The sequence below is a fragment of the Onychostoma macrolepis genome, chromosome 16 (genome assembly GCF_012432095.1).
Source record: "Onychostoma macrolepis isolate SWU-2019 chromosome 16, ASM1243209v1, whole genome shotgun sequence".
Taxonomy (NCBI): Eukaryota; Metazoa; Chordata; class Actinopteri; order Cypriniformes; family Cyprinidae; genus Onychostoma; species Onychostoma macrolepis.
The window spans coordinates 19,059,284-19,086,913 of NC_081170.1; the positions used below are offsets into that span (position 1 = coordinate 19,059,284).

General features: G+C 39.8%; 2 protein-coding genes across 3 annotated transcripts in view; one reads left to right on the forward strand and one right to left on the reverse strand.

Moving 5' to 3' along the window:
- Positions 1 to 15,968, forward strand: part of LOC131521442 (obscurin) — a 61,136-nt gene extending 45,168 nt beyond the window's left edge. Inside the window, exons 6-10 of the mRNA XM_058746146.1 lie at positions 1,736 to 2,050; positions 2,176 to 2,478; positions 5,833 to 5,913; positions 15,622 to 15,678; positions 15,831 to 15,968. Coding sequence (XP_058602129.1) covers positions 1,736 to 2,050; positions 2,176 to 2,478; positions 5,833 to 5,913; positions 15,622 to 15,678; positions 15,831 to 15,922 — 848 coding nt within the window. The 3' untranslated portion in view covers positions 15,923 to 15,968. The remainder of the gene's footprint in view (positions 1 to 1,735; positions 2,051 to 2,175; positions 2,479 to 5,832; positions 5,914 to 15,621; positions 15,679 to 15,830) is intronic.
- Positions 15,969 to 16,954: 986 nt separating this feature from the next.
- LOC131521444 (zinc-binding protein A33-like) lies at positions 16,955 to 19,702 on the reverse strand. 2 transcript variants are annotated; one of them, XM_058746149.1, is made up of 6 exons: positions 19,435 to 19,702; positions 19,084 to 19,179; positions 18,746 to 18,940; positions 18,584 to 18,654; positions 18,366 to 18,481; positions 16,955 to 17,493 (listed from the first exon to the last, which is right to left on the reverse strand). In XM_058746149.1, the coding sequence occupies exons 3-6, from the start codon at positions 18,929 to 18,931 to the stop codon at positions 16,955 to 16,957; spliced, it is 912 nt and encodes a 303-aa protein (XP_058602132.1). In that variant the 5' UTR covers positions 18,932 to 18,940; positions 19,084 to 19,179; positions 19,435 to 19,702. The 2 variants fall into 2 exon arrangements, with proteins under 2 accessions (XP_058602132.1, XP_058602131.1); XM_058746148.1 differs by having other exon boundaries at positions 18,746 to 18,979.
- Between the last annotated feature and the right edge of the window lie 7,928 nt (positions 19,703 to 27,630).

Below are 27,630 nucleotides of genomic sequence, written 5' to 3' on the forward strand. Positions count from 1 at the left end.
TGCTGTGTGTGTGCACTTGGACGGGTTAAATGCAGAGCACTAATTTCGAATATGGGTCACCATACTTGACAATACGTCACTAACTTAACTAACTCTATTAAAAAAAGTGTAAACATATTAACAAAAAAAAACCTGTAAATATTACAGTTTAAAACTGTAATTTATGTACACATACACAAAATATATTTTAAACTGGTAAATCCCATTTCTGCTGAACATTAGATGCTATATACAATTTTTCACAAGGGAGATTCTCAGACCAAAACAAATGTGTCCTTGCATGAACTTTAGAATACTAAATAACTTGTAAATCTATCTATCTGTTATGTGATTTAATTAAGAGGGCACAGTCAGTAACAATGTACTGAGTGCAGCAATAGAAGAATAAAAGTATAAAATAAGACAAACAATGTCTACATAGACAAAAACACCACCACGCACTTCTAATAGAATCATAAGTAATGACCGAAAGGAATTATTATTTGAGTCTATACTTAATTATTTGGCAAAGTCCCGCTTAGTGCACCATTAAATTACAGCCAGTAATTTGGAGTGTGATGAATCTGTAAATGTATACATGGAAAAGTTGCAAAATTCAGTTTGTTGTAGAAGCCCACATAAAAAAAACAAGAGGAACTGAATCAGAATGTGTGGGAATTCACATCCATCAGTCTAAACTGGTTTCAGAGACGACAAGACTGTGGGTTGAACCAGAGTGGTCAAACAGTGTGGTTCTCGCACTCTGTAGTGACGTATTTCCAAACCTCAACAGTTAGCTCACAACTCTGAGGATGCTAGAACTCAAAGAGAACAAAAGACTGGTATTCTGCTACTTTACTGGTATTCACATGTTATGAGGACCAAATGTCCCCACAAGTATAGTAATACCAGTAAATATTGACCTTGTGGGGACATTTTTAGGTCCCCATGAGGAAACAAGCTTATAAATAATACATTTTTTAAAAATTAATTTAAAAGTTTTTTGAAAATCTAAAAATGCCTGTGAGGAAAAAGAAAAAAAGAGGTACAAAACTGTACCTTTTAAGGTACAAGTGGCCATCACTGGGGTTTCCATTGATTTTTCCTCAGTGAGGATGTAGGGAGTAAAATTTGTTAACCCTTTAAAAGTCACACAAAAGTTAACATGCAAATCCATAAGGTAGGATTTCTGTAAAGCCAATATTAATTTATTTCTTTGTCAGGACACTAAACAGTCAGTTGTTTCAGATTAGAGGAAGTTAACACCCACAGAAGGGTCTGATGATGTTTAAAGGAAGAGCTGTAACTAATGAAAAGAAAGACTGACAGAAACAGAAAATGGCTGATAAGCGTCATGTGTGTTTGCTGGGACTGACTCTCTGTCTGCTTTTCACAGGTAAAGACTGCTACCATAATGTCAACAGTTGGTCCACCAGTTCCCGTACATTGCAGGGTGGTGGTGATATAGTGTGAACCCGCTTTTCCAAGTTGAACCACAAATGTTTTATTGGGTTCATGTCAGGTGAATTTGTAATGTAATGGCTCATCTGTGCACCTTATTTATTTAACATAAGACTGAATGGGGTCAATTGCAACTTGAATTTGCAAGGCTTCTGGTGACACTTCTAGTTATTTTACAATTGTCAACATTGCTTTATTCTATAGAGTTCATTTTCATCACACAAGTTTAACTTACCTAATTTTACCTTTTTTTATTTGTTAATATTTAATCTCACTCAGATGTGTTGTGTTTCAGGAAGCAATGGAGCCGAAGATACTCATACGTTCTGCAGTTCTGGTGAAAATGTCCGTCTGCCCTGTAATAATGCTCTTTCTGACTGTGCATCAACTACATGGATCTATAGCAGACAATCAGAGTCAGTTGAACTGACTGCTGGAGGGGAAAAGAAGAATAACATAGAAAGACATGAGAGACTGAGTCTGGGCTCTGACTGCTCTCTGAACATCAAGAAAGTCGCAGAAGAAGATAATGGATCTTACAGCTGCCGACAATATGTGAATGGAGAACAACAAGGAGCTGATGCACGTGTTTATCTGCATTTTCTTCATGGTCAGTGTTTCTGTGAATCACATGTAAAACATCTGTGAAGGAAGAGGAGGAAACCACGATTCTCTCTTCAATTTTTTCTGCATAATGTAAAAACTTTATTTTTTGTGTCTTATTTTCTGTTTCAGTTTCTTTATCCTCCTCACAGACTGAGATCAGACCAGGCAGCTCTGTGACTCTCTCCTGTCAGTTGTATTATGATGGAGTCTCTTGTGATTATTTGGTCCGTACTGAGGGAGTTCAGCTGATCTGGGTGAATCGGGCTGGTGTAAATCTGCAGACAGACTCCAGATATCAGATATCACCACCAGGACAGTGTATCAGCACTCTGACTACAACACTCCTGAATAAAGATCACAACAGAGAGTGGAGATGTCTGGTTACTCAGAGAAAAGTGAAGACCTCAGTCAAATATATTGTTAAGTATTCAGGTAAGAAATTACATTTTCTAAATCAATTTCAGAATAATCTCTGATATAGAGACATGACATGATTCATAATAATGTCATTCATTCCAGACCAACTTAAGGTTTATGGGCTGCAGCTCTGAAACTGTGCATAAATGCCTTCATGAGGTTATATGGGAATAGCTCTCTTCCCAAAAACTGCTATTGTAAATGATAAAAAAAATACAGATAAAAACTGTATGTCAAGTGATTTAATGCAAATATGAAAATATGATGTCAATGCCCTACAGATGATGCATCTGAACATTAATCTTCTGGGCCTGTGTTTACAAAATATCTTAAGGCTAAAAGTAGCTCATAACTTGCCGATTTAGGAGAAAATCTTCAAAATAATGGGCGTGTTAATCCTAAATTTAGGACTCCTAAATTTTTGCTCTAAGGGTATTTCACAAAGCGTTTTAGCGCTAAAACTAGCTCCTAAATCTGTGAAACGTTAGGAGTAGTGAAGAGGACTCCAAAGTCACTAAGACCAAATCACAAACTACCCTCCCTGCTGAAAAAAACAATACAAACCTTCACAGAAATGTTAATGGTTTCCACTACAAATACCATTATAAACATAAACCATCAGCTTTTAACCATTATGTGGTATCCTGTAGTGTGTTTTGAGAGATTTTTTCATTAGGATTTAGTGGTTTTAACAAGCCACCAATAGAAGGTGACCAACTGCCAGTACCAACAGGCAACATTACAGTTTCCATTAAAAGCAGTACAAGTCAGTGCTGATAGCCTAGCGGTTACAGCACTGACATAGTGCAACTGCACCTCTGGCACCCGAGTTTGAGTCCTGACTCGTGGTCCTTTGCCAACTCTCCACCCCATGCTTTCCCTTACCAAAAAGTAATATACTTCAAGTTTATTTTATTCAGTATACTTAAGTAAAGTTCAAGTATATTTTTAAAGGGGTGGTTTACTGCTTTTTTTCTTTGCTTGATTGTGTTTATGGGGTGCAATATAACATGTCTTAGTGTTTCGTTTGTTAAAAAACGCCTTATTTTTTATATGTTTCACCTTTATTGTAAGCCGCTTTCTCCTCTGTCATTTGAACGACCGGTTGACTTCCTGATTCTCTGAAACCACTCCCTCAGAAACAGGCGATGGGCTCAGATTGGTTAGTTGGGCCGGTGTGTTGTGATTGGCTAAACTGCGTACTGCACATTGTCCGGAAATTTCACGCCCATTACCTTCACGGGGCGACAGTCGCATGTGCTCCGGTCAAATGTAAATAATGGTGTCAATATTGCCGTATCAGTTTGAGCCAGAATCAGACCCAGAAAGCGGTAATGAAGAGAGTCAAGCAGAACTTCCGCAAGCACGGCTCTTACAAACGTTTCTGAATGGAAGTTTGCTGTTGTGATTACATATCAATTTTTGAAGTTTGTACACGTTTGTCATATACACACGAAATAGCATTGAACTAACTGGCCACTATAACCAAACAGAGTTGGCTTGTGTTTATGTTCTTGATCAAAATGAAAAATTACGTCATAAAGTATACATGGAAAATACATTTACAAAATTAGTACATAATTACAAATTCGGGTCAAAAATGTTTGTACGCGTTTGTCATAGACACACGAAATAGCATTTAACTAACTGGCTACTAAAGCCAGCGTTGGCATTTGTTTACGTCCTTGATAAAACTAAAACATTACGTCTGAAATTATACATGCAAATACATTTAAAATTATGAAATCTTACTTACAGGTTGTGGCCCAACAACTGCTGCCTCTGGTTTTAAAGGAACCGCTCCGTGTTTTAGTAATAGTTTCTGTGTGAATCCGGAATTGAACTCGTGTAGATTCTGGAAGCTGTCTTCCGTAAAATGCGCAGCACAGAGAGCTAAATTAGGATTGTAATTGTCAGGAACATAATCAAACATAAATTTTAACCATTGTTGACGAACTACAGCATAGGAAGCCCAAACACAGAAGACCTGACAGCTGGGTGAAAATAACACCGTTTCGACCTGCATGGCTACAACTCTCCACTATAACTCTTCCTCTTCGACAAAGCCGCAGAACATGGCCTTGCCCCCTTTTTTGCATGTTCCGGAGGGAGGGGTTTGATGGGTTTTTTACGTATGCAACCCGGGAAGTATCTCGTTGTAGTCCCGTATGAGTCGTTTTTGTAGGCATTAAACTTCCTGATTTTTAAAAGACGATATCTCCGCTTACGTTGAACTTTCAGCGCCTCAACTTTGCAGATACTGTTCATGCACCAACAGCAACATTACACACTATTTAAAATGAAAAAAGTGAAATCGCAGTAAACCACCCCTTTAAGTATTCTTTATGTAGTAAGTATACAAATATCAGTGTACTAGTAGTATACTTGTAAGTGTACTATTTCAATACTCCTTGGGACTAAATTGGCCCACTTTCTAGTATATAAATGTATACTTTTAAGTATAACAGTAGTAAACCTTGAGTACAGTAAACTAGTTTACATAAAAGTTTTTGCTAGGACTGCAACTATACTAAATGTGAACTTATAGGTATACTGACAGTTTACTAATTAAATACTTGTAGCATTTTTAGTACACTTTGAAGTATAGTCTCAGTAAACTACTAGCGTAGTAGTTTTATACTGAAAGCATTCTGGTAAGTTTTTTTTTTTAAGTGTATTTTACATCATACTTTAAGTATACTACTATGTCCCTATTTAGATATTCATTTGTATATATTTTGTTATATGAATATTTGAACATACAAAACATCAAAAGAAAGAACAGAGTATCTGTAAACAAAAACATTTTATTCTAGCTTCACGCATTCTTTTTTTAAATACTTGCCTTAGCCTGCATTTTAAAATATTTATTTGAATGTGGAAATATTTTTATTTTTAAACTTTCATTCGAATATGGAAAAATAACATTGGGCTCTACAATATTTCTATGAATAAATCTCTGACAGAGACCTCTCTCCTATCAGCCAATCACTGTGTGCATAGTAAGTATGCTGACATCATCCATAGCATCCATAGCACCCTCACTCTTAGCTTAAGACTTCTCTCTATTCCTTAGTAAAAGTTTGTCTCAGCAGGTTTGGGAATAGGTTCTAAGAGAAAACTCTTAACTAAAAACTTTTACTGCCATTTAGGAGAACTCTTAGTGGTAAGATCAAATGTTTTGTGAATACGGGCCCTGGTGGCTTTGGGGCCCTAAGCAGCAACTTAGTCCTAGAAACATCCATGATAGTAACTCACACCAAAACTAATGATGAATCACAAACTGTATATCATGGTGCAATTATCAAGTATGAAATTATAATATTAATGTTCAACAGCACAATGCATCTGAACATTCATCTTCTGCAGCTCCAGTCAATTTAACACGGAGCAGCTCAAACTCTGAGAAGAAATCAAGCCAAACTACAGCAGCAGCACCTACAATACAAGGTACATGATCACTGACACACATCACTCACTTCTCTTGCACTGGTTTTTTATAATTAAATAATGCAATTAAGCCAAATGGGGATAAAATTAGTTTTTTATTATGAAGGTTTAGATGCAACGTATCTCCACAATACATTGCATCTAAATTCCTCCAACCTATCTATCTATCTATACAGATATATGGATCACTAACCCAAACGCTGAGATGACTTCAGCTCTACACACACCTGCTGTTACTACATAGCAATGTATTTATGCTTATTATATACATCTGTAACAAATGTCCACTGGAGCTTTATTATACAAAGCGAAATCCAAAATACAAACAAAGACTTGACTTGAACAGACTTGACTTGGCATGAACAAAATACTCACTGACAGCAGGGGCTCGTTCTTCGTACCTCTCTTAATACATCTGAGATGATTTGAAAGATGCCTAATAACTGATCTCTGGCTAATTTGGTTCTTCAAACGAATTAGCGGATTTGATTAAATTGTCTAAAATTACTGCGCGTTCTCGTGTTCCCCGAACAGGGCAGATGTGTCGATACTCAAAACCACAATCCGCAGTGCAGCGATTGGCTGGCGGCAAGACAGCAACGTGATGACATCGTATAATTAAAACAGACACCTGACGAAAAACTTGACAAATTTCTGGACTTTTATAAGGAAACGGCCAAGCGAACAAAACTACATAAATGTTATAATACATAAATGAAATGTGCACTGTTTTTAATTTATTTGTATTATTTTTTTGTTGTTGTTTAAATGATTCCCAATTATTTATATTCACGATTTCTAGTATTTGTACAGGCTTTGCATTTTTATTTCAATGTTGTAATTAGAAATTAATTTAATTGTCTCTTTGAAACAGATTTGTTACGTGACAGCATTAACTAAAGTTTCTTAAGGGTCAAGATCAAGTTATCTGCATCTCCTGCGCGCCATCAAGCCACTTCCATAATAGATGTCACCACTCAAATTAATGCATGGCTCAGATTAAATGTATAGCATGTGTGTAAGACTGAAGACTGAAAATACAATTATAAAGTAATTATTTTACCTCGAATAAATCTTTCAATGAGTAAAACTGGCTGTGTCTATACTATTATAGACTACACAACATTATTATATTATTTTCAAATTAATTTTTAAATGATTATTATTTCAAATTATTGTCCCTGGACCAGTAGGGTAGTCTTGTAATAAAGTAGCAGTGGCTGGGGCCGATTTTAAGATTGTTTATCAATTCTGCTTAAAAAGATGCAATCTAATCTTGTTTACATTAAATAAGCCTGCTCCCCAGCAGGTTTAAGCTTAGGGACCTGTTGCTATGACAGCAACTCCGGGATGAGCTTCGAAGAACCAAATGATTCAAGATCAAGTGAAATCGGCAACAATCAAATCCAGCTAGCTGAGTTAGCAACGAGCGAAGAACAGGCCCCAGGTTACAACATCAATACACGACGAGAGACAATGGCAACATGAGGGCTACTTATATCAAACAATGAGGGTCACATGACAAGAAGCAACCAATGAGAAACAAGACACATGACTAAGACAACCAATCACAACATGACACACAGACAAGAGTAGCACATGGCGATCACATGAGGGGCAAGGAACACATGACAGGAACATGAACCATGACTAAACTCCAAAATAAAAGACATGACAGCAATGAACAAGAAACAAAACACAAAACAGACATATCCCCCCCTCTAAGGGCAGCACCTAGTGAAACACCCACTCTATAACATAAACAAAACCCAAAGAGTCCAGGAGGGTGGTACAGCAGAAGCAGAACAGGGGGAGGGATGGAGGGCCAGGCCCTTGAAGGGGAACAGGACCTGGATCATGGGTCAATGACAGACCTGGTCAGTGGGCACATGGTGGACCTGGACCGTGAAGTAACGGCAGGTCTGGACCGTGGTGCAATGGCGGATCTGGGCCATGGAGCAGAGACAGATCTGAACTGTGGAGCAATGGCAGGCCTAGGCCGTGGAGCATTGGCAGATAGTGGAACATTAGAGGGCCTGGGCTATGAAGCAGTGGCAGACAGTGGAGCAAAGGAGGATCTGGCCCATGGAGCAGCGGCAGAGCCGGGAGGGCAGAGAGCCAGGGCGGAGCCGGCAGAGCAGGGAGCCATGGGGGTGCCGGCAGAGCAGGAAGGCAGGGTGGTGCCGGCAAAGCAGGAATCCATGGTGGAGCAGAGACATGGATAGACCACTTGACTGTGACAGAGCCAGCAGAGATTTATTGAATGGCCTCCTTGGCCATGACAGGACAGTCTGTGAGTTCATGAACAGCCTCCATGGCTGTGACAAGGCAATCAGGGAGTTTGGGAAAAGCCTCCTTGGCTGTAATGGGACAGGTAGAGAGTTCATGAATGGCCTCCTTGGCCGTGATAGGGCAGACTGTGAGTTCATGAATGGCCTCCATGGCTGTGATAGGACAGGCAAAGAGTTCAGAAGTGGACGCCGCCGCCTCGGGAGGTTCTGCAGCAGAAGCCACCACCTCTGGAGGCACTGGAGCGGATTTGTGGAAAGGAGAGGCCTCTGGGGCAGATTCTTGGACAGAAGAGGCCTCTGGAGCAGACTCATGGACAGAAGAGACCTCTGAGACAGAATCATGGACAGGAGAGGTCTCTAGGGCAGACTCGTGGACAGGAGAGGCTTCTGGGGCAGATTCGTGGACAGGAGAGATCTCTAGGGCAGACTTGTGGACAGGAGAGGCTTCTGGGGCAGATTCGTGGACAGGAGAGATCTCTGAGACAGAATCATGGACAGGAGAGGTCTCTAGGGCAGACTCGTGGACAGGAAAGGCCTCTGGAGTGCAGTGTGCAGCCCACACACTCAAAATGGCCACCGCCATTGTAAGGGTGGTTTCCCTACAGTGGTTCAGGCTGTAGGATTGCTGAATGGCTAAAGAAATCAGCACGATGGTATAAAACCAACATGATCTCACAGAATTCCGTGTAATGTTCACGGACTTAATTAACCTCCGAATCTGTGGTGGCATCACGGAATCGCCGAAAATTCCGTGATTGGGTTCACAGAAAAAATTCCGTGATGGGCTCACAGAAGTGATACCAATGTAAGTCAGTGACAGGCATCAGCCGTGCTCCACGCACGGAAACCCTTAGCATCAATATGCCGACGCGATACTGGGAAATTTATCGTCATCATTATTGTTCAGAACTGGGTAGGTTTAGGTTAGGGGTGGGGTCAGGTACTCCAGTGAAAGTATAACTGCATCGGAGTCACTCTTTTTACGCGGTCCGATGCAGCTCTGGTGTTGAACCAGTGAATCTGTGCATGGACCACGGCTGATGCCTTCTGTGAGCCCATCACGGAATTTTCGGCGATTCCGTGATGCCATCACAGATTTGGGGTTAATTAAGTGTGAGATCAGGTTGTATAAAACTGTACATTTCTTGTCTATTACCACCCACTGCCACTTATACCAACGACGGAAATAAGTGCAGTTAGAATAGCTAAATTTGTGGGAGAGTATTGCTATTGAGTGGCTATTGTATTGTATTGCAATAGGTAGCACTTCAATGTTAATGTTAAATCAAGACTAGTTAGCACATCATTTATAATTGAAATGGTTTAATAACAGTATTTCGTTATGGTTACACTTGAATTGGTTACAAAATAGATGAAGAATGGTAAACCATAACCAGATAATAGTACTCAACATGTATGTAAAATGTTACCTGAGAGAGAAAGAGAGGGGGTGGGGGATAGAGAGAGGAAGAAAATGAAGGACAGAGGGCAGAGCCCCAAGAAGAGTTCCAGCAAAGAAAAGAGGCAGAGCAACAGTTACAATCTTCTTTTATCCCTTCCTGGACCATGTGACTAAAAACCAAATGTGAGACATTCAAACTGACCAATCAGCAGATTAAAGATTCACCAACTGTGCAAAAGCTGTGACAATTAGTAGACCCCAATGTATACACATCTTGGCCTACAGCCCTTGATCACTATCAGCACCCCTGTGCCTTTAGGAATGCCAAATGGCCCTTTTGTTACTCAAGATAGGTTTGGGACAAGAAAGCAGAAGTCTTTGATTATTCTTGACCCTACACCATCACGGGCAGCACAGACAGTGGGATGCCCGCTGGGCTTGAGTGTGTTGAGGCTGCAAGGCTTGAAAGTGTAGAGGCCAGTGGGATGCCAGTCACACACACTGACGTCAGAGGTGCATCCTCCACACTGGAAATCAGTCTTTTCAGTCCTGCCCAAAGCTCTGCATTCACAGGAACTTGGGTACTATTAGCTATTACTACACAGCTGTGACGTGACAAGACTCTGGACGATCAGCTGAGACGTGACGAGACTCTGGACGTTCAGCACTCTGGAAGATCAGCCAAGACATGGGCAGGCACCGTAGACTCTGGCGTGACGTGAGCAGGCCCTGGAGTAGCAGATGTAAGGATCTACCCGCCAGCCCAAAAGCGGAATCCAGCGGCCTGGTCGAAGGTTTAATGCATGTTCGGTCTTTTACTTATCTGGATTTAGTTTCAGCTTTAGTCTAGCTCCGTGTTCAATCTGACTCCAATTTCAAGTGATCATTAAATTTAGGCAATATTTCTAATCAAAAACTGATCTCAACTATCGATTGTTTATCAATTTAGATATTTGATTATTCTGGAAATCCCAAACTTTCAATTATTCGTTCATTAACGACCTAGTGTCACTTTGCAATTCACTCGGCCAACTGTGAACGCATGGCACAAACTCGCCAGTTGTACTTATTCAGAGGATACAGGGTGATTAGATACCTTAAAGTTGGCTGCACCTTGCTAGCACATAACAAAAAGTGTACTTTTCCCTAATCACGAAAACTAACTTGTTAAGCCAGTGACAGACAGAAATCAAAAGGTCCCTAATCACAAGCCCCCGTTTCATTCATTGGTTCTTCAGTATGATCTATCCTGGACGCAGATTTGTGGAAACACTAGACTACGATTTTAATCGAGAAAAAAATTATTTCAGAAGAGATCAGAATAAATCAAATATAACAATTTATTATTAGTCATGACATGCAGGTAAAATTTTATCATGACAATTACATAGCCAATTCAAAGATATCAAGTCATATCAATACAAAACATCAAATTCTCAAAGATGAATCTTTGAAGAGTAAAAAGGTATACCTGACTTCAGGAAGATACATAATATGGAGCATATGAAATACACTCCACACTACGGGCTGATCTGGCTGCAGAATCACAATGACTGATTTGCAACTTTCCCTTAAATACTACCAAAATAAAAACAAAAAAAATCTTTAAATCAGTTGTAAAACCATAAAATACCTTTTGGATTTTGGGTTCTCGTGCTCCAGGGTTGCATCTGGTTGGAGATCAGAATTCACAGATTCACAGAAGAAGAAGAACACAATTCTACAATAATATAAGTGACCACTGTGAAATTGAGAATTGAGACCGATCGCACAGAGACCTTTAGAACGAAACCAAACATGAAAGGGAAAAGACAACATATTCACAAGATATAACACGTGGCATATGGATATTCTTGCTTTTGGGGGAGAAGAGTGAGAGGGGAGAGGCAGAGGCAGGGAGGGAATAAGTTTGGTCAGGGTAGTGTTGTTTGCTCTCTTTGGAGATCTCTTCTCCAGATCAGTTTTATTGTTTTATTGCATGGTATCTGTTTTGTGAGTTCCTGAGTTTTAGCTTCATGAGGAATTAATTTCATAAGGAAATAATTTCACTCCTTACACAGACATGATGTGAGCAGGCCCTGAAGTAGCAGACATGACGTTAGCAGGCCCTGGACGTCAGGCCCTGGAGTAGCAGACATGACAATAGCAGGCCCTGGAGTAGCAGACATGACGTGAGCAGGCCCTGGACTAGCAGACATGACGTGAGCAGGCCCTGGAGTAGCAGACATGACGTGAGCAGGCCCTGGAGTAGCAGACATGATGTGAGCAGGCCCTGGAGTAGCAGACATGACGTGAGCAGGCCCTGGAGTAGCAGACATGACGTGAGCAGGCCCTGGAGTAGCAGACATGACGTGAGCAGGCCCTGGAGTAGCAGACATGACGTGAGCAGGCCCTGGACTAGCAGACATCGCGTTAGCAGGCCCTGGACTAGCAGACATCGCGTTAGCAGGCCCTGGAGTAGCAGACATGACGTGAGCAGGCCCTGGAGTAGCAGACATGACGTGAGCAGGCCCTGGAGTAGCAGACATGACGTGAGCAGGCCCTGGAGTAGCAGACATGACGTGAGCAGGCCCTGGACTAGCAGACATGACGTGAGCAGGCCCTGGACTAGCAGACATGACGTGAGCAGGCCCTGGACTAGCAGACATCACGTTAGCAGGCCCTGGAGTAGCAGACATGATGTGAGCAGGCCCTGGAGTAGTAGACATCGCGTGAGCAGGCCCTGGAGTAGTAGACATCGCGTGAGCAGGCCCTGGAGTAGCAGACATGACGTGAGCAGGCCCTGGAGTAGCAGACATGACGTGAGTAGGCCCTGGAGTAGCAGACATGACGTGAGCAGGCCCTGGGTAGCAGACATGACGTGAGCAGGCCCTGGACTAGCAGACATCGCGTTAGCAGGCCCTGGACTAGCAGACATCGCGTTAGCAGGCCCTGGACTAGCAGACATGACGTGAGCAGGCCCTGGACTAGCAGACATCGCGTTAGCAGGCCCTGGAGTAGCAGACATCGCGTGAGCAGGCCCTGGAGTAGTAGACATCGCGTGAGCAGGCCCTGGAGTAGCAGACATGACGTGAGCAGGCCCTGGACTAGCAGACATCGCGTTAGCAGGCCCTGGAGTAGCAGACATCGCGTGAGCAGGCCCTGGAGTAGCAGACATGACGTGAGCAGGCCCTGGACTAGCAGACATCGCGTTAGCAGGCCCTGGAGTAGCAGACATGATGTGAGCAGGCTCTGGAGTAGCAGACATGACGTGAGCAGGCCCTGGAGTAGCAGACATGACGTGAGCAGGCCCTGGACTAGTAGACATCGCGTGAGCAGGCCCTGGAGTAGCAGACATGACGTGAGCAGGCCCTGGAGTAGCAGACATGACGTGAGCAGGCCCTGGAGTAGCAGACATGATGTGAGCAGGCTCTGGAGTAGCAGACATGACGTGAGCAGGCCCTGGAGTAGCAGACATGACGTGAGCAGGCCCTGGACTAGCAGACATGATGTGAGCAGGCCCTGGAGTAGTAGACATCGCGTGAGCAGGCCCTGGAGTAGCAGACATGACGTGAGCAGGCCCTGGACTAGCAGACATCGCGTTAGCAGGCCCTGGAGTAGCAGACATCGCGTGAGCAGGCCCTGGAGTAGCAGACATGACGTGAGCAGGCCCTGGAGTAGCAGACATGACGTAAGCAGGCCCTGGACTAGCAGACATCGCGTTAGCAGGCCCTGGAGTAGCAGACATGACGTGAGCAGGCTCTGGAGTAGCAGACATGACGTGAGCAGGCCCTGGAGTAGCAGACATGACGTGAGCAGGCCCTGGACTAGCAGACATGACGTGACTAGGCCCTGGAGTAGCAGACATGTGCAAATACTCTGGTGTGATACTGAGGAATAGCAGGGTTCCTCATCCGCAGTCCAGTGAGGAGTGTGACGTGGCATTAACTGAGAGATTTTGTTTGTGAGGCCAAAACGGAAAATGTCCTTAAGAGCAATGTCATTGAAGTCCACTTCATAACAAAGTTCACAAAAACCTGCCACATAGTCCTCGATGGCCCGGGTACCTTGTCGAAGGCGCAATAAACAAGCTGCTGGGTTCATGGTTGAGGTTGTGTATTCTGTAACAAATGTGCACTGGAGGCGAGTGTTGTGATGAACCCAAGTGCAGCTTTATTATACAAAGTGAAATCCAAAATACAAACTAAGACTTGACTTGAACAGACTTGACTTGGCAGGAACAGACTAGACATGAACAGACTTGACTTGAACAGACTAGACACGAACAGACTTGACTTGGCATGAACAAACTAGACTCACCGACAGCAGGTTACTACATCAGTACACAACGAGAGACAATAGGTGTGTTCGACTTCATGCAGCGCCGCACAGACCTATCGGCGAGAATAGCCGCTTGCAGTTGGGGGCGGAATTGAAAACGGAGATGTGAAGTCGGACACTTTCTGCTCCCGGTAGTGATGCTCTCGCAGTGTTTGCATACTCTTATCACAGATAAAGTGAATAACATGCAATATTTGTCAAATACACAGACGTTTCAGAAATGTTTTCATGAGCAACAGAAACATTTTTTATATACTGCTTAATACAGGGCCATCTGTTCAAGAATAAAGTTAAAAATATACATATACTATTTAAATACCAATAAAGTGGGGGTATATTTGCTTTTATCAGTGTTTTTTATTAAATGTGACTCAATATAACATTGCGACTATACAGTAAAAAAGCTTTTACTGTTCTAAAAACAGATTTGTGAGCAGTTTTTTTTTTTTTAATTATGCAAAAACTTTTTGCATAAAAAACACAAAAACACAAAAACATTCATGAGAATATTTAAAGTGAAACAATTCATGCCAGGGGTAAAATTACAACAATTTAAAGTAACAAAAAGCTTCATAGGTCTTTCTTGCTTGCCGCGAGTCGTGAGTTGCGATAGAGGCTATTTACACCAAGTGAAAATAGCGGTATTCTTTAGTAATATGCTATTTACACAGTGCAATTAACATTATTAGAGAAAAACATTACTTATTGCAAATAGTGGCAATTATCTGCACCTCTGCATTGTAATACATTATAAAATAGTATGCAACTTATTGAGTGTAATTTTTTTATTTTATTTCAAATTATTGAATGGATGCCACCTTATTGGGACAAAAGCTCTCCCTACACCTACCCTAATCCTACCTGATGCTTTGTTCAAATTTTTGATTATTTCCTTCATTTTTATTAAAAAATAAATGCTTTTCTGATGTGGTTTGAAATTTAAAAAGGGAGAAAAAAAGTTCACCAAAGGGCAGATTCGAACCCCGGTCGATCGTCTCAAAAGAACGATAGTACATGCTTTACCATCTGCGTCACTGAATCGGACGATTGACGACCGTCTTTTGCAAATTTGACTATCCCAATCATATGTTTGTGAGTGGAGTTAGTGTAAATAGCCTCTGCCAACAACATGGCTATTTGCACTTAAATAGACACTCCGATTTTTCCCAACAATTAAACAGTTGCCCACCGAAAAAAACAGGAGGTGCTGCAGCACCCTCAACACCCCCACTTCCCGCGCCCCTGGCTACTTATATCAAACAATGAGGGTCACATGACAAGAACCAACCAATGAGAAACAAGACACATGACTAAGACAACCAATCACTATAGGTGTGTTTGACTTGAAGTGGCGCTGCGCAGAATGATCAGTGTATGGCATCAAAGTACAGCGAGAGCGATTCGAAAGCTTAAGGATCCATCTGCTCTCTCATCGCTCTCGCGGTACTTTGATGTCATACACTTATCATTGCAGCGCTACTTCAATCGAACAAGCCTAACATGACACACAGACAAGCGTAGCACATGACATGATCAAATGGGGGGCAAGGAACACATGACAGGAACATGAACCATGACTAAACTCCGAAATAAAAGACATGAGAGCAATGAACAAGAAACAAAACCCAAACCAGATATTACAACATCTTATTGATGTCACATTATGTTTGAACTGAACTTAATCATAATCCACAGATCCAGCTGGCACAAAACCTGAAACTGTCAGTATGACTGCTGGATCATTATTCAGAGGTATGAAATGGCTTTGAATGCATTGAAACTATCTGTGAATTTGTAAATTGTTTGTCAATAATTGTTCATTGTTTCACCTGTTAAGAAGCAATTTACAGTTTTACCAATTCATTTTCTTTTTTCTATCAACTCTCCACACATCTTTCCTGTAGTGATTGTGATTATTGTTGAGATTGCAGTGTATGCTGCTCCTACTGTGATTCTTCTTCAGATCATCTGTGCAAGAAGAGCTGGTGAGACTTGAGCATCACAAAATCTGATGATTCACGCTGATCTGTAACATTATTGTAAATAATGGTAGAAGTATATTTGAGAGGCCGATAAATGGTTTAGTATTTAATTATTTTGTAGATAAAGAGGCCTTTCACCACCCAGAGTAAATAGAGATACCTACAATATTAGAATGAAATACTTTATTCAAATAACAGGCAAGATTACAGCAAGATTTATTTTCTTCATGTGTGTGGATCTTATGGATATTTTCTTACAGCTTTCAACATTATTTTTCAGCACTCCATATTTTACAGACTGGTATTTAACATAAAAATGAATGATTACACAGACAGAAATCATACATGGTAAATTTACCTTTCTAACTTAAATTCTCCTATATTATAGCTTTAAATGAAACTTTTTTCAGAAAGCTTTTTAAATGGTTAAAATTCATTTCCACTGATAATGCTGCTACATGTAATTATCACATAACTTATGTACATAGATGAACATATATTAATGATTGTTTTATGTAGTAATGATTTTTATTTTTTGGAAAGTTTTGCCCTCTTGTTGACAATATAATTTTGCAAATGTTTTGTATGTTTGAGTAATATTCTGATGCTAAAAATTTAAATAAATAACACTCACCAAACAGCATTTATCTTGATTTAGTCATGTGGTGGTCTGTGACATTAAATATAATTAGATACTATTACATATTCCATAGTTAAAGTAGTTAATTGTTTGCTAGTCTAGAAATTCTACTTAATTTTTTATGATTAACTAATTATGGCAAACATGTCCAGACTCAGTAGATGCTGATAATATTTCCAGAACACTTTTGCATGTATACAAATAATATAAATATTATTGCAACAGACAATGTTCGTCTTTCTCTTAAAGGGGAAGTCACAAATTTACAGACGCTTGCATTGAAACCTAATGGTAAATAACTGAAACATATCTCAGTCTGTCTGACAATGCGTCTGTTTGTAACAAGAAAAAAGTATCATGTCTAAAAAAAAAAAAATGCAGTTAGAGGCCAAACTGAACTAGTATGTCAGCGATTCCCAGTGTTAAACTTGTACGAGCAGACAGTGAGAGGATCACAGTTTATTCCATCCAGATAAAGTCCTGGAACCAGAGTAAGACAGCAAGGCTTCATTAGTTTGTAGTTTATCTGGGCCAAGCGAGACATGTTGTCAGCGTTATAGAACGACACCTGCTTTCTCTCACAGTCCAGATACAGCCCTATTTTCTGTGGTTTGTCTCGAGTATTCAATGTACTGTCCTTTCCATCACAGGTCAGAACGTATCCTTTACTGTGTTTAAGGTGGAGCAGGATCTCACTCTCAGCTGACTTTGCTGCATTCAGCTGTGTTTCTGCATCCATTTTAATTCCCACAGTCCAGTCTGGCTTTTCTCCAACCTCTATTTCCCAGTAGTGCTGGCCAGTTTGAAAGTTTTCCTCTGAAACTGTACCAGGGTTGAAGTTTTTATACAGAACTGTTACTCTGTCGGTTTGTCGTATTCTAGCGCCCCCTGGAGACACTTTTAAGTATGTGCTTCTAGGATCTTTTAGGGTCAAGCTCTCAGGAACTACAGCACAGACACAGGCAGAAACATTATTAGATGCATGAATTAACTGTTGTGCAGGTTATTACAGTGCTTTCAAGACTGTATTCATATTCCTCAAACATTCTGATGATGTTTTAGTACTACAGTAACAATCTATAATTAATTGCTTAAACAGGTAAGCACAATTTCAGTTTTAAATGTATGTATTTTTATTATATTTTTGAGAAAAGTAAGATTATCGTTTCTGACTGATTTACATCAACAAAATATTTGCACAGCTAATTCCAATTCGGATTCTTTCTTGCATATTTAACCATCTATAGCAGTTTTTGCACTACAAATGTATCAATGACAAATAAGGAATGGCAAAAATGCTTAAAAACGTATATAAAATCCATGCGTCAATTAATCACATGACAAAAAGGCAGGCAAAGGTTTTTCAAATATTATCATTTTAAATGAAAATGGATTCACAGCTTGACATTTTATCTTTTTCCTTATTAACAAAATCTGCAGAGTTATGATAGACAGTTTTACTCCATAACTTATAATTCTGAGATTTAAGGCATGCTCATCATAAAATAGATGTTTTCAAATCATTGTTTGCATAAATTGCAATTTAAACTTTACAGATCAAGACAAATGTAAAGTGTGTCATGTCACTGATCCATAATACAGTGTAGTGTTATGTGACAGAAAGCATAATGAAAAACAACTAAGGTAGGACTACTAGTACAACTGTAATAACTTTTTATTTATTTTTTGGCAGATAGATTATGAATTTATTACAGTGGTTTTACATCATGGTTAAAACATGGTTATTGTATTGAAATAATAGTAAACTTGTGGTTTTACTTTAGCTGTTACAAAATATTGTTTGTCATATTCCTCACCTGGTTTGATGGATCCCAGCATCTCTTTCCACACAAAGAACTGCAGGTGAGTTTCATGAGGGCCAAGAAAGAAGGAACCAGTGCGTACAATAAGATCATTCACCTTTGACATATACCTGAAACAAAGTCATGTCAGCATCAGAAACTTCAATTCTACATAAGAGCGAATACAGACTGATGTGATTTAGGTCTAAATAACAGCACTGCATATTATTTACTGAGTATTTGAGGGTGTCCCCCTGTCTGTCTGCATGGCCCCTGTCTGTGGAAATCCTGTTTCACTCCACCACTGAAGAAATACAGACAGATAAATCAAGAAATAATTTTATGTACATATAACCCTTTTTACACCCTTCAAAAAATATATGTCCTGTTGTAACCTGTAGAAAGTGATCGGGCTGATCAATCTCCAAGGCTGGCTGCAGAATATCGTCATTCCTTTTGCTCTCTGTAAACCTTAAGTTAATCAGGGACAGGTTTTTCTGCATGACTTCTGTAACTTTCTTCTCCTCCTTCTCCAACTGTTTCTTCACCTCGGCCTCTTTTTGTCGTAAAAACTGATGCATTTCTTCAAACTGAGCAGAGATCTTTGCTAATAAGGTTTTGGATTCATCCTAAATAGTGAAAAACATTCTTCACATAAATATTCAATATAAATAAACGTGCAATATAAATATCAAATGCTAAAAGAGATCTCTTTGGTAAAATGCCTTGATACCTCAGTTTTGGTGATCTCAGTTTTCTGTTTTTGGATCAAGGATTTGAATTGTCCATTTTCTTTATCAAGAAAATTTTAAGCAGCCTTCAGCACCATCTACATCACAAAAGATACCAATCAGGCATTATTTGAAGAGCAAAATGAAAATAAAAAGAAAATAAAGTTCTGCATTTATAAAATTAAATCATCCTGAAATTCAAATTTAGAAACATAATTGCATGCCATGATATGATATGACATAACACAAATAACAAAGGCTGAAAGACAATTGAAAGCAAGAAAGGAGCTTTTAAGCGGCAGTGTTTTCATCAGGAAGTCAGAATTGACTCATATGTAAACGGACGTGTTTACCTTGTTGATCTGCGCAGCTTCTTTCACTGGTTTAAAGATGTGTCTTGCATGTTTGTCTCCATCCCTGCAGATGACACACACCAGCTTCTGAGAAGTCTCACAGAACAGTTTAAGCTTCTCATCATGATCAGAACACATTAGCACCTTTGCCATTTCTAATTTTTGCTTGCCAGTGCAACCTGTTGTATTTCTTTAAAATCAAAAAAGCAGCTTATTTTCAAAAAGAAAGATGATGTTATATTGCCAGATGTATTTGTTCTTTAGGCAAGACTTTGTTTCCTAAAGTGTTAAAACACTTTCGGTTGTGAATATATTTAACATGTATTCAATGGTCTTGCCACAGCATGTAGAGAATGCAAACAACTCTAGCTGTGGCCCAGTGCCCGATGTGCTGGGTGGGTACACATGCCACGCTCTTGACTCAACTCCAGATATTGTGCATTGTATCAACTGATACAAGAGCAGCTGAGGAGAACACAGGAAAACATTGTACACTAATTGACATTAACTGACACTACTAGACTTTCAAGTCATTCCAAACACACACACACTCAAAAAAAAAAAAAATCATGCAGAAAAATATGCATCGTTGTTTGGAGATGGATGACAAATGAAAACAATATTTTAGGCAGAGTAAATACAGTGGCCTACAAAGTCTTTCAGCTTTGTTCAGAATATTTTCAACTTTTTCCCTCAAGTCTGCTTGGTGTGATGGTCAGCACATGCCCAGGTGGTATAAGCACATGACAACATCCAGGGCACATAAACTACACACTGCAAGGCAGTAACCCTCCATAAAATTAGCATTATCTAGTTCCCCTAACAGTTTTTCAACAATGTTATTCAACTTTAAGCCTGAAGACTTGCTTCAAAATGTTCTGTTTCAAACTGTTTAACAACATTCTTATTTAAAGTAGCCTATTAATCAATTTGCATGGCGTTCGGGGAGTAAAATACCACTGGTCTGTACATAAACCTTCAACGTAGGCCTTTTTCACACTTCCGCGTTCTTAGTACTGGGAAAAAATGGAGATGGTTTCATGATATTCTGATGTAGGCCTATATTTTGTTACTTAAAGGGTCCTATTATGCTCTTTTACAAAGTCTTGATTTTGTTTTAGGGGTGTACTAGAACATGCTCTCATGACTGGTGGATTGAAAAATGCATTATTTTTCACATAATTTACAATATTACAATACATTTCTCCCCAGCCTGGCACAAACGGCTCAGTTAGTTCCGGGCAGAGCCACTAGAAGGCAAGCCTGCAACCATTAGCCGAAAAGGCATAACGGCTAAAGCTAATGTTTCCGGTCTGGCAGTATGTGGGAAAGGAGACCAGAGGCCGTTTTTATTTTTCTTCAATGGATGTCAATGGAGGAGAGGTTCCACTACGCTGAATAAACAGCTTTTTAGAGGAAACGGCTTATTTAATTAATCGACAGCTTATCTGCAACATGTTTTAAACTAAACAATACTTTTAGATTTAACTATTTTTAGAGTTTATCACAAAAAAAAAAAGCCTTTTTATAAGAGAAGTCACTGACTTTTTGCGACAGGTGGGATTCAGCTTAAAGGTGCTTCTCATAAGGAGCGTTCGACTTGAAGCAGCGCTGCGCAGAATAGGCTTGTTTGAGATGCGCCTCGCCTCGCCTAGGCGGCTGCAGTGAGGGGAGGAGTGAAATAAGCGGAGTCAAGACGGACAGTTCTGCCCTCTCGAAGTAGAACAGATACATAGAGATCAAAGGCAGATATGGCGTTATTCTCACTCATATGCTGTGCTGCTGATAAACATGATATATTTTCAGTTCTGTTGCTTTTATATGAATATAAATATGATGAACAAGACACTCAAAGTGCTTGCTATTTAATTCCACACGAAAGGCCTATTTATCATCCATTTTTATTTTAATTCAAACACGTATGTTAGATTTTTATAGAAAATATGACAACAATCACATATCTCACACAGAGATCGCACTGTCATAGTGTTTGGGAATATTCACAATTTAAATACATAATAGCATGAAATCAGATAAAAAATAAATCATTTTAAAAGAGAATGCAGCATCACGGTTGTCTGAACCAATGAGCATTAAGCTGTGTCGTCAGTCAGTCGTTTGCCATCATGTTTTTGATCAGTGGTGGAAAGCAACTGCGCGCGACTGCTCAATCCAACACAGCTGCCTCGCTGTCGCGAGAGTTTTTTGGCACACGTCAGCATGACATCAGAGCAAGGCGGACGTAACTCGGGCTGCCTCCGAAATCGCATACTACTTGTGTAGGTACTACATTTGAATTCGAACGTACTACTCGACCGTTAAAAAAGTATGTTCTATATAGTATGAATGAGGGTAGTATGAATGGAATTCGGACATACTACATCCGCCATGTTGATGTTGTCACGTGTCATGCGTCTTCACAACAGCGCGAAAATTTAAAGAGCCCACTTCACTGCGCGAACATCGTTAATGATTTAAATTCTTAACGCTTAATGAGCCGTCTATTTAAAGAAAGCAGCATTAACAAGCTGATGTACTACATTGAGGTTAATGTAGTTTCATCTGTTTGTTAAACCCTCAACAAGTCAGTCGTTTACTTGGATGATGTTAAACAAGTACAAGTTAACCACAATGAACATCAACAATGTTTTTCCCTGAGGTACTTTACACTTGAAGACAGCCACGTCGCGGCTTTCCGCCATTTTTCGAATATGACACCGCCTCTCCCGCGGCCTCATGGGATAGTAAAGTGTCCATCGTATGCCTACTACAGAATTCGGAAGGAAGTAGTAGGTCATCTGGGTACTTCTCGCCTACTATTTTTCAAATACTATGAATTCGGACATACTACTCGCCTCGCATACTGTTTTTCGCATACTATATAGTAGGGAAGTCCGAACGATTTCGGATGCACCATCGGACACTTTTCTAACCGGCATCTCGCAGTGATCAGTTCTGTGCAGATTTTGCTCATCTCAAACAAGCCTAATGTTGGATAGAGTCAATATTTTACCTTATTCTCCAGATAAAATTAAAATGACATCCAAATTTTTCTGAAGACAGTCGATATAAAAACACCCGCACCGTGTTTCGATTTTGAAACTCTGCCTCAAGTCGTTTACCCCGATTTGGAGATGTTGAGGCGCCGGGACTGGAGACATTCCCAGATCCTAGCAGATCTATTCTTGTCCAGGTTCATACGGGACTACCTCCCTAGCCTCCAAACCCGGCAGAAATGGCAAGCCTCTCCTCCCAACCTAAAGGAGCAGACATATATTATGATTGTAGACCCCCAACTACCTTGGAGTTTATGGCCTGTAGGACGAGTGATCAAGACCTACCCAAGTCCAGATGGTCATATCAAGTCTGCTTGATATGGGTCAAGTTTATACCAGACCGGTAGCCCACCTGGTAATCCTGCTGGCCTTACCAAAGGATAGACTTAAGGCCCCCAACACTGACTAGTTAAGTCGCCTTTCTGGAAGCAAAATGCTCTGCATCTTTGGGGGCGGCTGTATTAAAGGGGTCATATGATGCTATTTTAAAGATCATTATTTTGTGCATTTGGTGTAACCGAAAACACATTATTTTTCAAATACTGTACATTATTGTAGTTCCTCTATGCCCCGCCTCTCTCAAACGCGTTGTTTTCTACAAAGCCCCTCCTTCCGACAAGTGCAGTCTGCTCTGATTGGCCAGCTGACACAGTGCATTGTGATTGGCCGAACACCACAAGCGTGCGTCGGAAATGTAACTTCCCTTACCATAATCGCGAGCTTCAGCTTTCAAAGTAAATATAAAGACAGTTAATAATCAGAATCAGCTTTATTGCCAGGTATGTTTGCACATACGAGGACTTTGTTTTGGTGACAGCAGCTCCACAGTGCGACAGAATGACAGTGACAAGACAAGACACAGATAATAAAGATAATAATATACAAAATAGACAATGTGCAAAATAGCACAAACGCAATATACAAAATAGACAATTTAGTATGTACAGGAATGTCAGATGTTAATTTGAAATTTAATAAGTATGAGTGTTAAATAAATAAATAAATAAATGTATGATAGTGTTGTGTGTTTCATGTTTATTGTTAAGTGTTCAAATGTTCATGAGATGGATTGCCTTGAGTGTTCTGGATGTGAGGTGTCCAGAGTGATTTTGCCAGCCCTTTTGCTCACTCTGGATAAGTACAGTTCTTGGAGAGTGGGCAGGGTTTTGCTCAGCAGTCCGGACTGCCCTCTGTAGTCTTCTGAGGTCAGATTTGGTAGCTGAGTTGAACCAGACAGTTATTGAAGTGCAGAGGACGGATTCAATGATGGCGGAGTAGAACTGTTTCAGCAGCTCCTGTGGCAGGTTGAACTTCCTCAGCTGACAAAGGAAGTGCAACCTCTGCTGGGCTTTTTTGACAATAGAGTCTATGTGAATGTCCCACTTCAAGTCCTGAGAGATGGTGGTGCCCAGGAACCTGAATGACTCCACTGCAGCTACAGTGCTGTCCATGATGGTGAGTGGGGGGGGAGCAGGGGGGTTTCTCCTGAAGTCCACGATCATCTCCACTGTTTTGAGCTTGTTGAGCTCCAGCTTGTTAAAACTGCACCAGACAGCCAGCTGCTCAACCTCCAGTCTGTAAGCAGACTCGTCGCCATCCTGAATGAGGCCGATCAGGGTGGTGTCATCTGAAAACTTCAGGGGCTTGACTGAGGGGTCTTTAGATGTGCAGTCGTTGGTGTAGAGGGAGAAGAGCAGTGGGGAGAGGATGCAGCCCTGGGGGGCGCCAGTGCTGATCGTACGGGTGTTGGATGTGTATTTTCCCAGCCTCACTAGCTGCTGCCTGTCTGTCAGGAAGCTGGTGATCCACTGACAGACAGAGGTGGAGACGGAGAGCTGAGTTAATTTCGGCTGGAGGAGTGATGGGATGATTGTGTTAAAAGCTGAGCTGCAGTCCACAAACAGGATCCTCACATAAGTCCTTGGTCTGTCCAGATGCTGCAGGATGAAGTGCAGTCCCATGTTGACTGCATCATCCACAGACCTGTTGCAGTACACAAGCCGCGGTTAAGACAGCTGACTCCACTGTGATGTGATCCTGTCTCTGTCTCTCTCGCTCTCTCTCTCTCTCTCTCTCACACACACACGACACGTTACTCTACACTGCACAAAACTCCGCATTTGAACAGTTAATAGCAAATACTTAACAAAACATACTTACAGTCACTGATTCAGAAGCCCTAGATTGACACAGCAAAGTCGAAATTGACAAACAGTCAGCCTTGTACTCTCAGGTTCACAAAACTGTCGTCCATAAAATGCGTTGCACAAATTTGAACATTTGGGTTGTGCTGTTCTGTTGCAAACAAATCTTAACAATGATTCCTAATTGCATCTACTTTCGGAAGGCCAAATAAAGTGCTTTTGCTTCACATAGAAACACATAGCGTCTCCCTGACATGGCTGCATCAACACTACTGCGGTTACTGAAACCATGTCTTCTTTCTTTGCGTGCACATTTGGGCGGCATTACGCAAATATTTCCACATCGTGAGGTAGACATGTGGGGGGCCGTGTTGGAATAAGGCGTTTTAGGCCTTCTCTTTTAGATGGAATAAATCCTTTTGTGGGAGATTTTGAGCTTTGTAACTCTGCAGATCTTATACATACACAAACAGCTACATAACACACTAAAGAAAAGGAAAACAAGAAATTGCATCATTTGACCCCTTTAAAGGCTCCTGCAAGAGGGACTTTTATTATGAAACTGTAGTCGTAGTAGTATTACGGAAGAGGTCAGCGTAGTTCATTGAGCTGCTGTTGTTTGCTGTGTTTGTGTGATCTGTTTGTAACCCAGTTACAAAATAGAAGAATTTAATTTAAAATAGGAAAATCAATACATAAGTTACTTTTTTTTTTTTTTAAGCCAATCAAAATAGTGTATTGCATGTTGTCCCGACTCTTGGCTGTGCTCATTGGTTGAATCTGCTCAGGCAAGTTAGGTTTTGAGACTACGCAGATCGCACCACACAGAGAGAGCGCTCCTATCATGGTCATTAATATATAAGCACAATTTTTCTCCGCATCGCTATTTCATCTGGAAGAATAGAAATATTCTTTATAAACACAAATCTCTTTTTTTTTAAAACTGGTTTGACAACGATATTAAATTGGTTAGTCAGTTATATAATAAAGAAGGAACACTCTTTTCTTATGATGAATTCCTTTCTTATTATAAAATACCAGTTACTCAAAAAGAATTTGCAATGGTTTTTGGTTCAATTCCTTCAGGTACACAAATGCTATTTAGAGGTATTGATGAAGACCATTCTCCCGGTTCAGTGTCTTTTGATGTTACTAAATCTTATGTTGGTAAAATTTGTTTTTCATCATACCCCAAGAGTAATATAATAATAGAGCTATTCGCACTCTTTTCCAAAGGGAAATTGTGACTATACCTTATATTTTGTCTCACTGGGTCTCCTTATTGAATGGAAAATTGATTTGCTGGAGAAAAGTGTGGTTGTTACCACAGAAATATCATCTTAGAAATAAGATTAAAGAAGTTTCTTATAAGCTCATTCACAGATTTTATCCAGCAAATCATTATTTACAAAAATTTAAAAAAGGAATAAATGTAAATTGTACTTTTTGTAATGAATATGAGGAAACTGCCTTACACTTATTTTGGCACTGTACATACTCAGTTACACTGTGGTGTAAGGTCCAAAAGTTTATTAGTGAAAATATTCAGTGTTTAAAACCTTCTTCACTCTTATGGGAAAATGTACTTTTTGGCTTTACTGACTATCCTGACCAAGAGGAACAGTACTTTTACTTAATTAACTTACTTATTCTGTTGACCAAATTTCACATTCATAAGTGTAAATTTACTAATAAAAACCCAATTTTATGGTTTTGTTGACTGAAATATATATTTATATTGACAGTATCAGAGACTCTGTGAATAAGAAAGCTGTAAGAACTTTGAAAGTTTGTGAATTTTACAATATATTTATTTGATTTTATATGTGTATACTGTATATATACATATATGTATATCTTGTTTTTGTTTTGTTTTGATGTTTAACACTTTCCTCCCCCTGGCAACTCTTTTGTTTGTTGTAATTTGTCTTTCTATCTTTTTTCTTTTCCTTTTTTTCTTTTTTTAATTTTGTTTCTTGATAACGTTGTATGTTATTGTTCTTTGAATAATAAAAAAACAAACAAACAAAAAAAACAGAGAGAGCACGTCTGATTGCTGATTGAAAAAAAGTTATATATATTGGCAGGATATCACTGTGTAACAGCATCGATTGTTCATCTGTTTTATTAATCAAGTTCCTTGTGTTTCTTGGTGAGTTTTGTCAATTGTTTTGTTATATTGAGCGATTTTGATCTGGTTAGCTAAACTGGCTAAACAACATGCCCTCTAACTGCGTAACGTGCTGTTGCATCACAATTATTAAGATCAAGTTACAATAACATATTGACTAATCTAATTTCAGTGAAATGTTTGTCTTCTATATTATAATTTTCTATATGAAGTTCTACATTGTTTATTAACTGTGATATAAGAGCTTTTTGTGGGCCATATGAGCCATTCATCCTAAATGAAGGTGTAAGATCTATTTTCTTGAATATTGAAAGTGTGTGGCAACATTTTAGGTTTTACGGTTTTAACTTAAATTTACAGTTAAATACTGTAATTTCATTAACTGATATAATGTTAATATACCAACCTACAGTATAGAAGTACTGAAATCTGTTTTGTACCTTTGAAATACACTGATAACCACCAAATGCAGGTGGTGATGAGAAAGTCACATGATGAACCAAAGCCCATTACAGGCAGCTTTTAAATAATAACATATATAGATGGTGCACAGTGTCATTCACACAAACACTAAACACCATCATGGTGAGACTCATTAAACTGAAATATGCAGTAAACATTAATTTAACAACAAGATGTAACATACAACCCAAACATAACTGATAAGAAAAAACTAAGAAGAAACATAGTTATTTCAAAGAAAAAAACATCCAATCTGAAATGCAACGCAGGGCATTCTATGAACATCAATTTACGGTTATTCCCTGTAAATTTTACATTCTTTTCCACTTCCGAAAACGGTATTACACCGTAAAATTGTCTTAAATGTCTATTACAGTTTTTCACCGTATATATTAGGGGAACT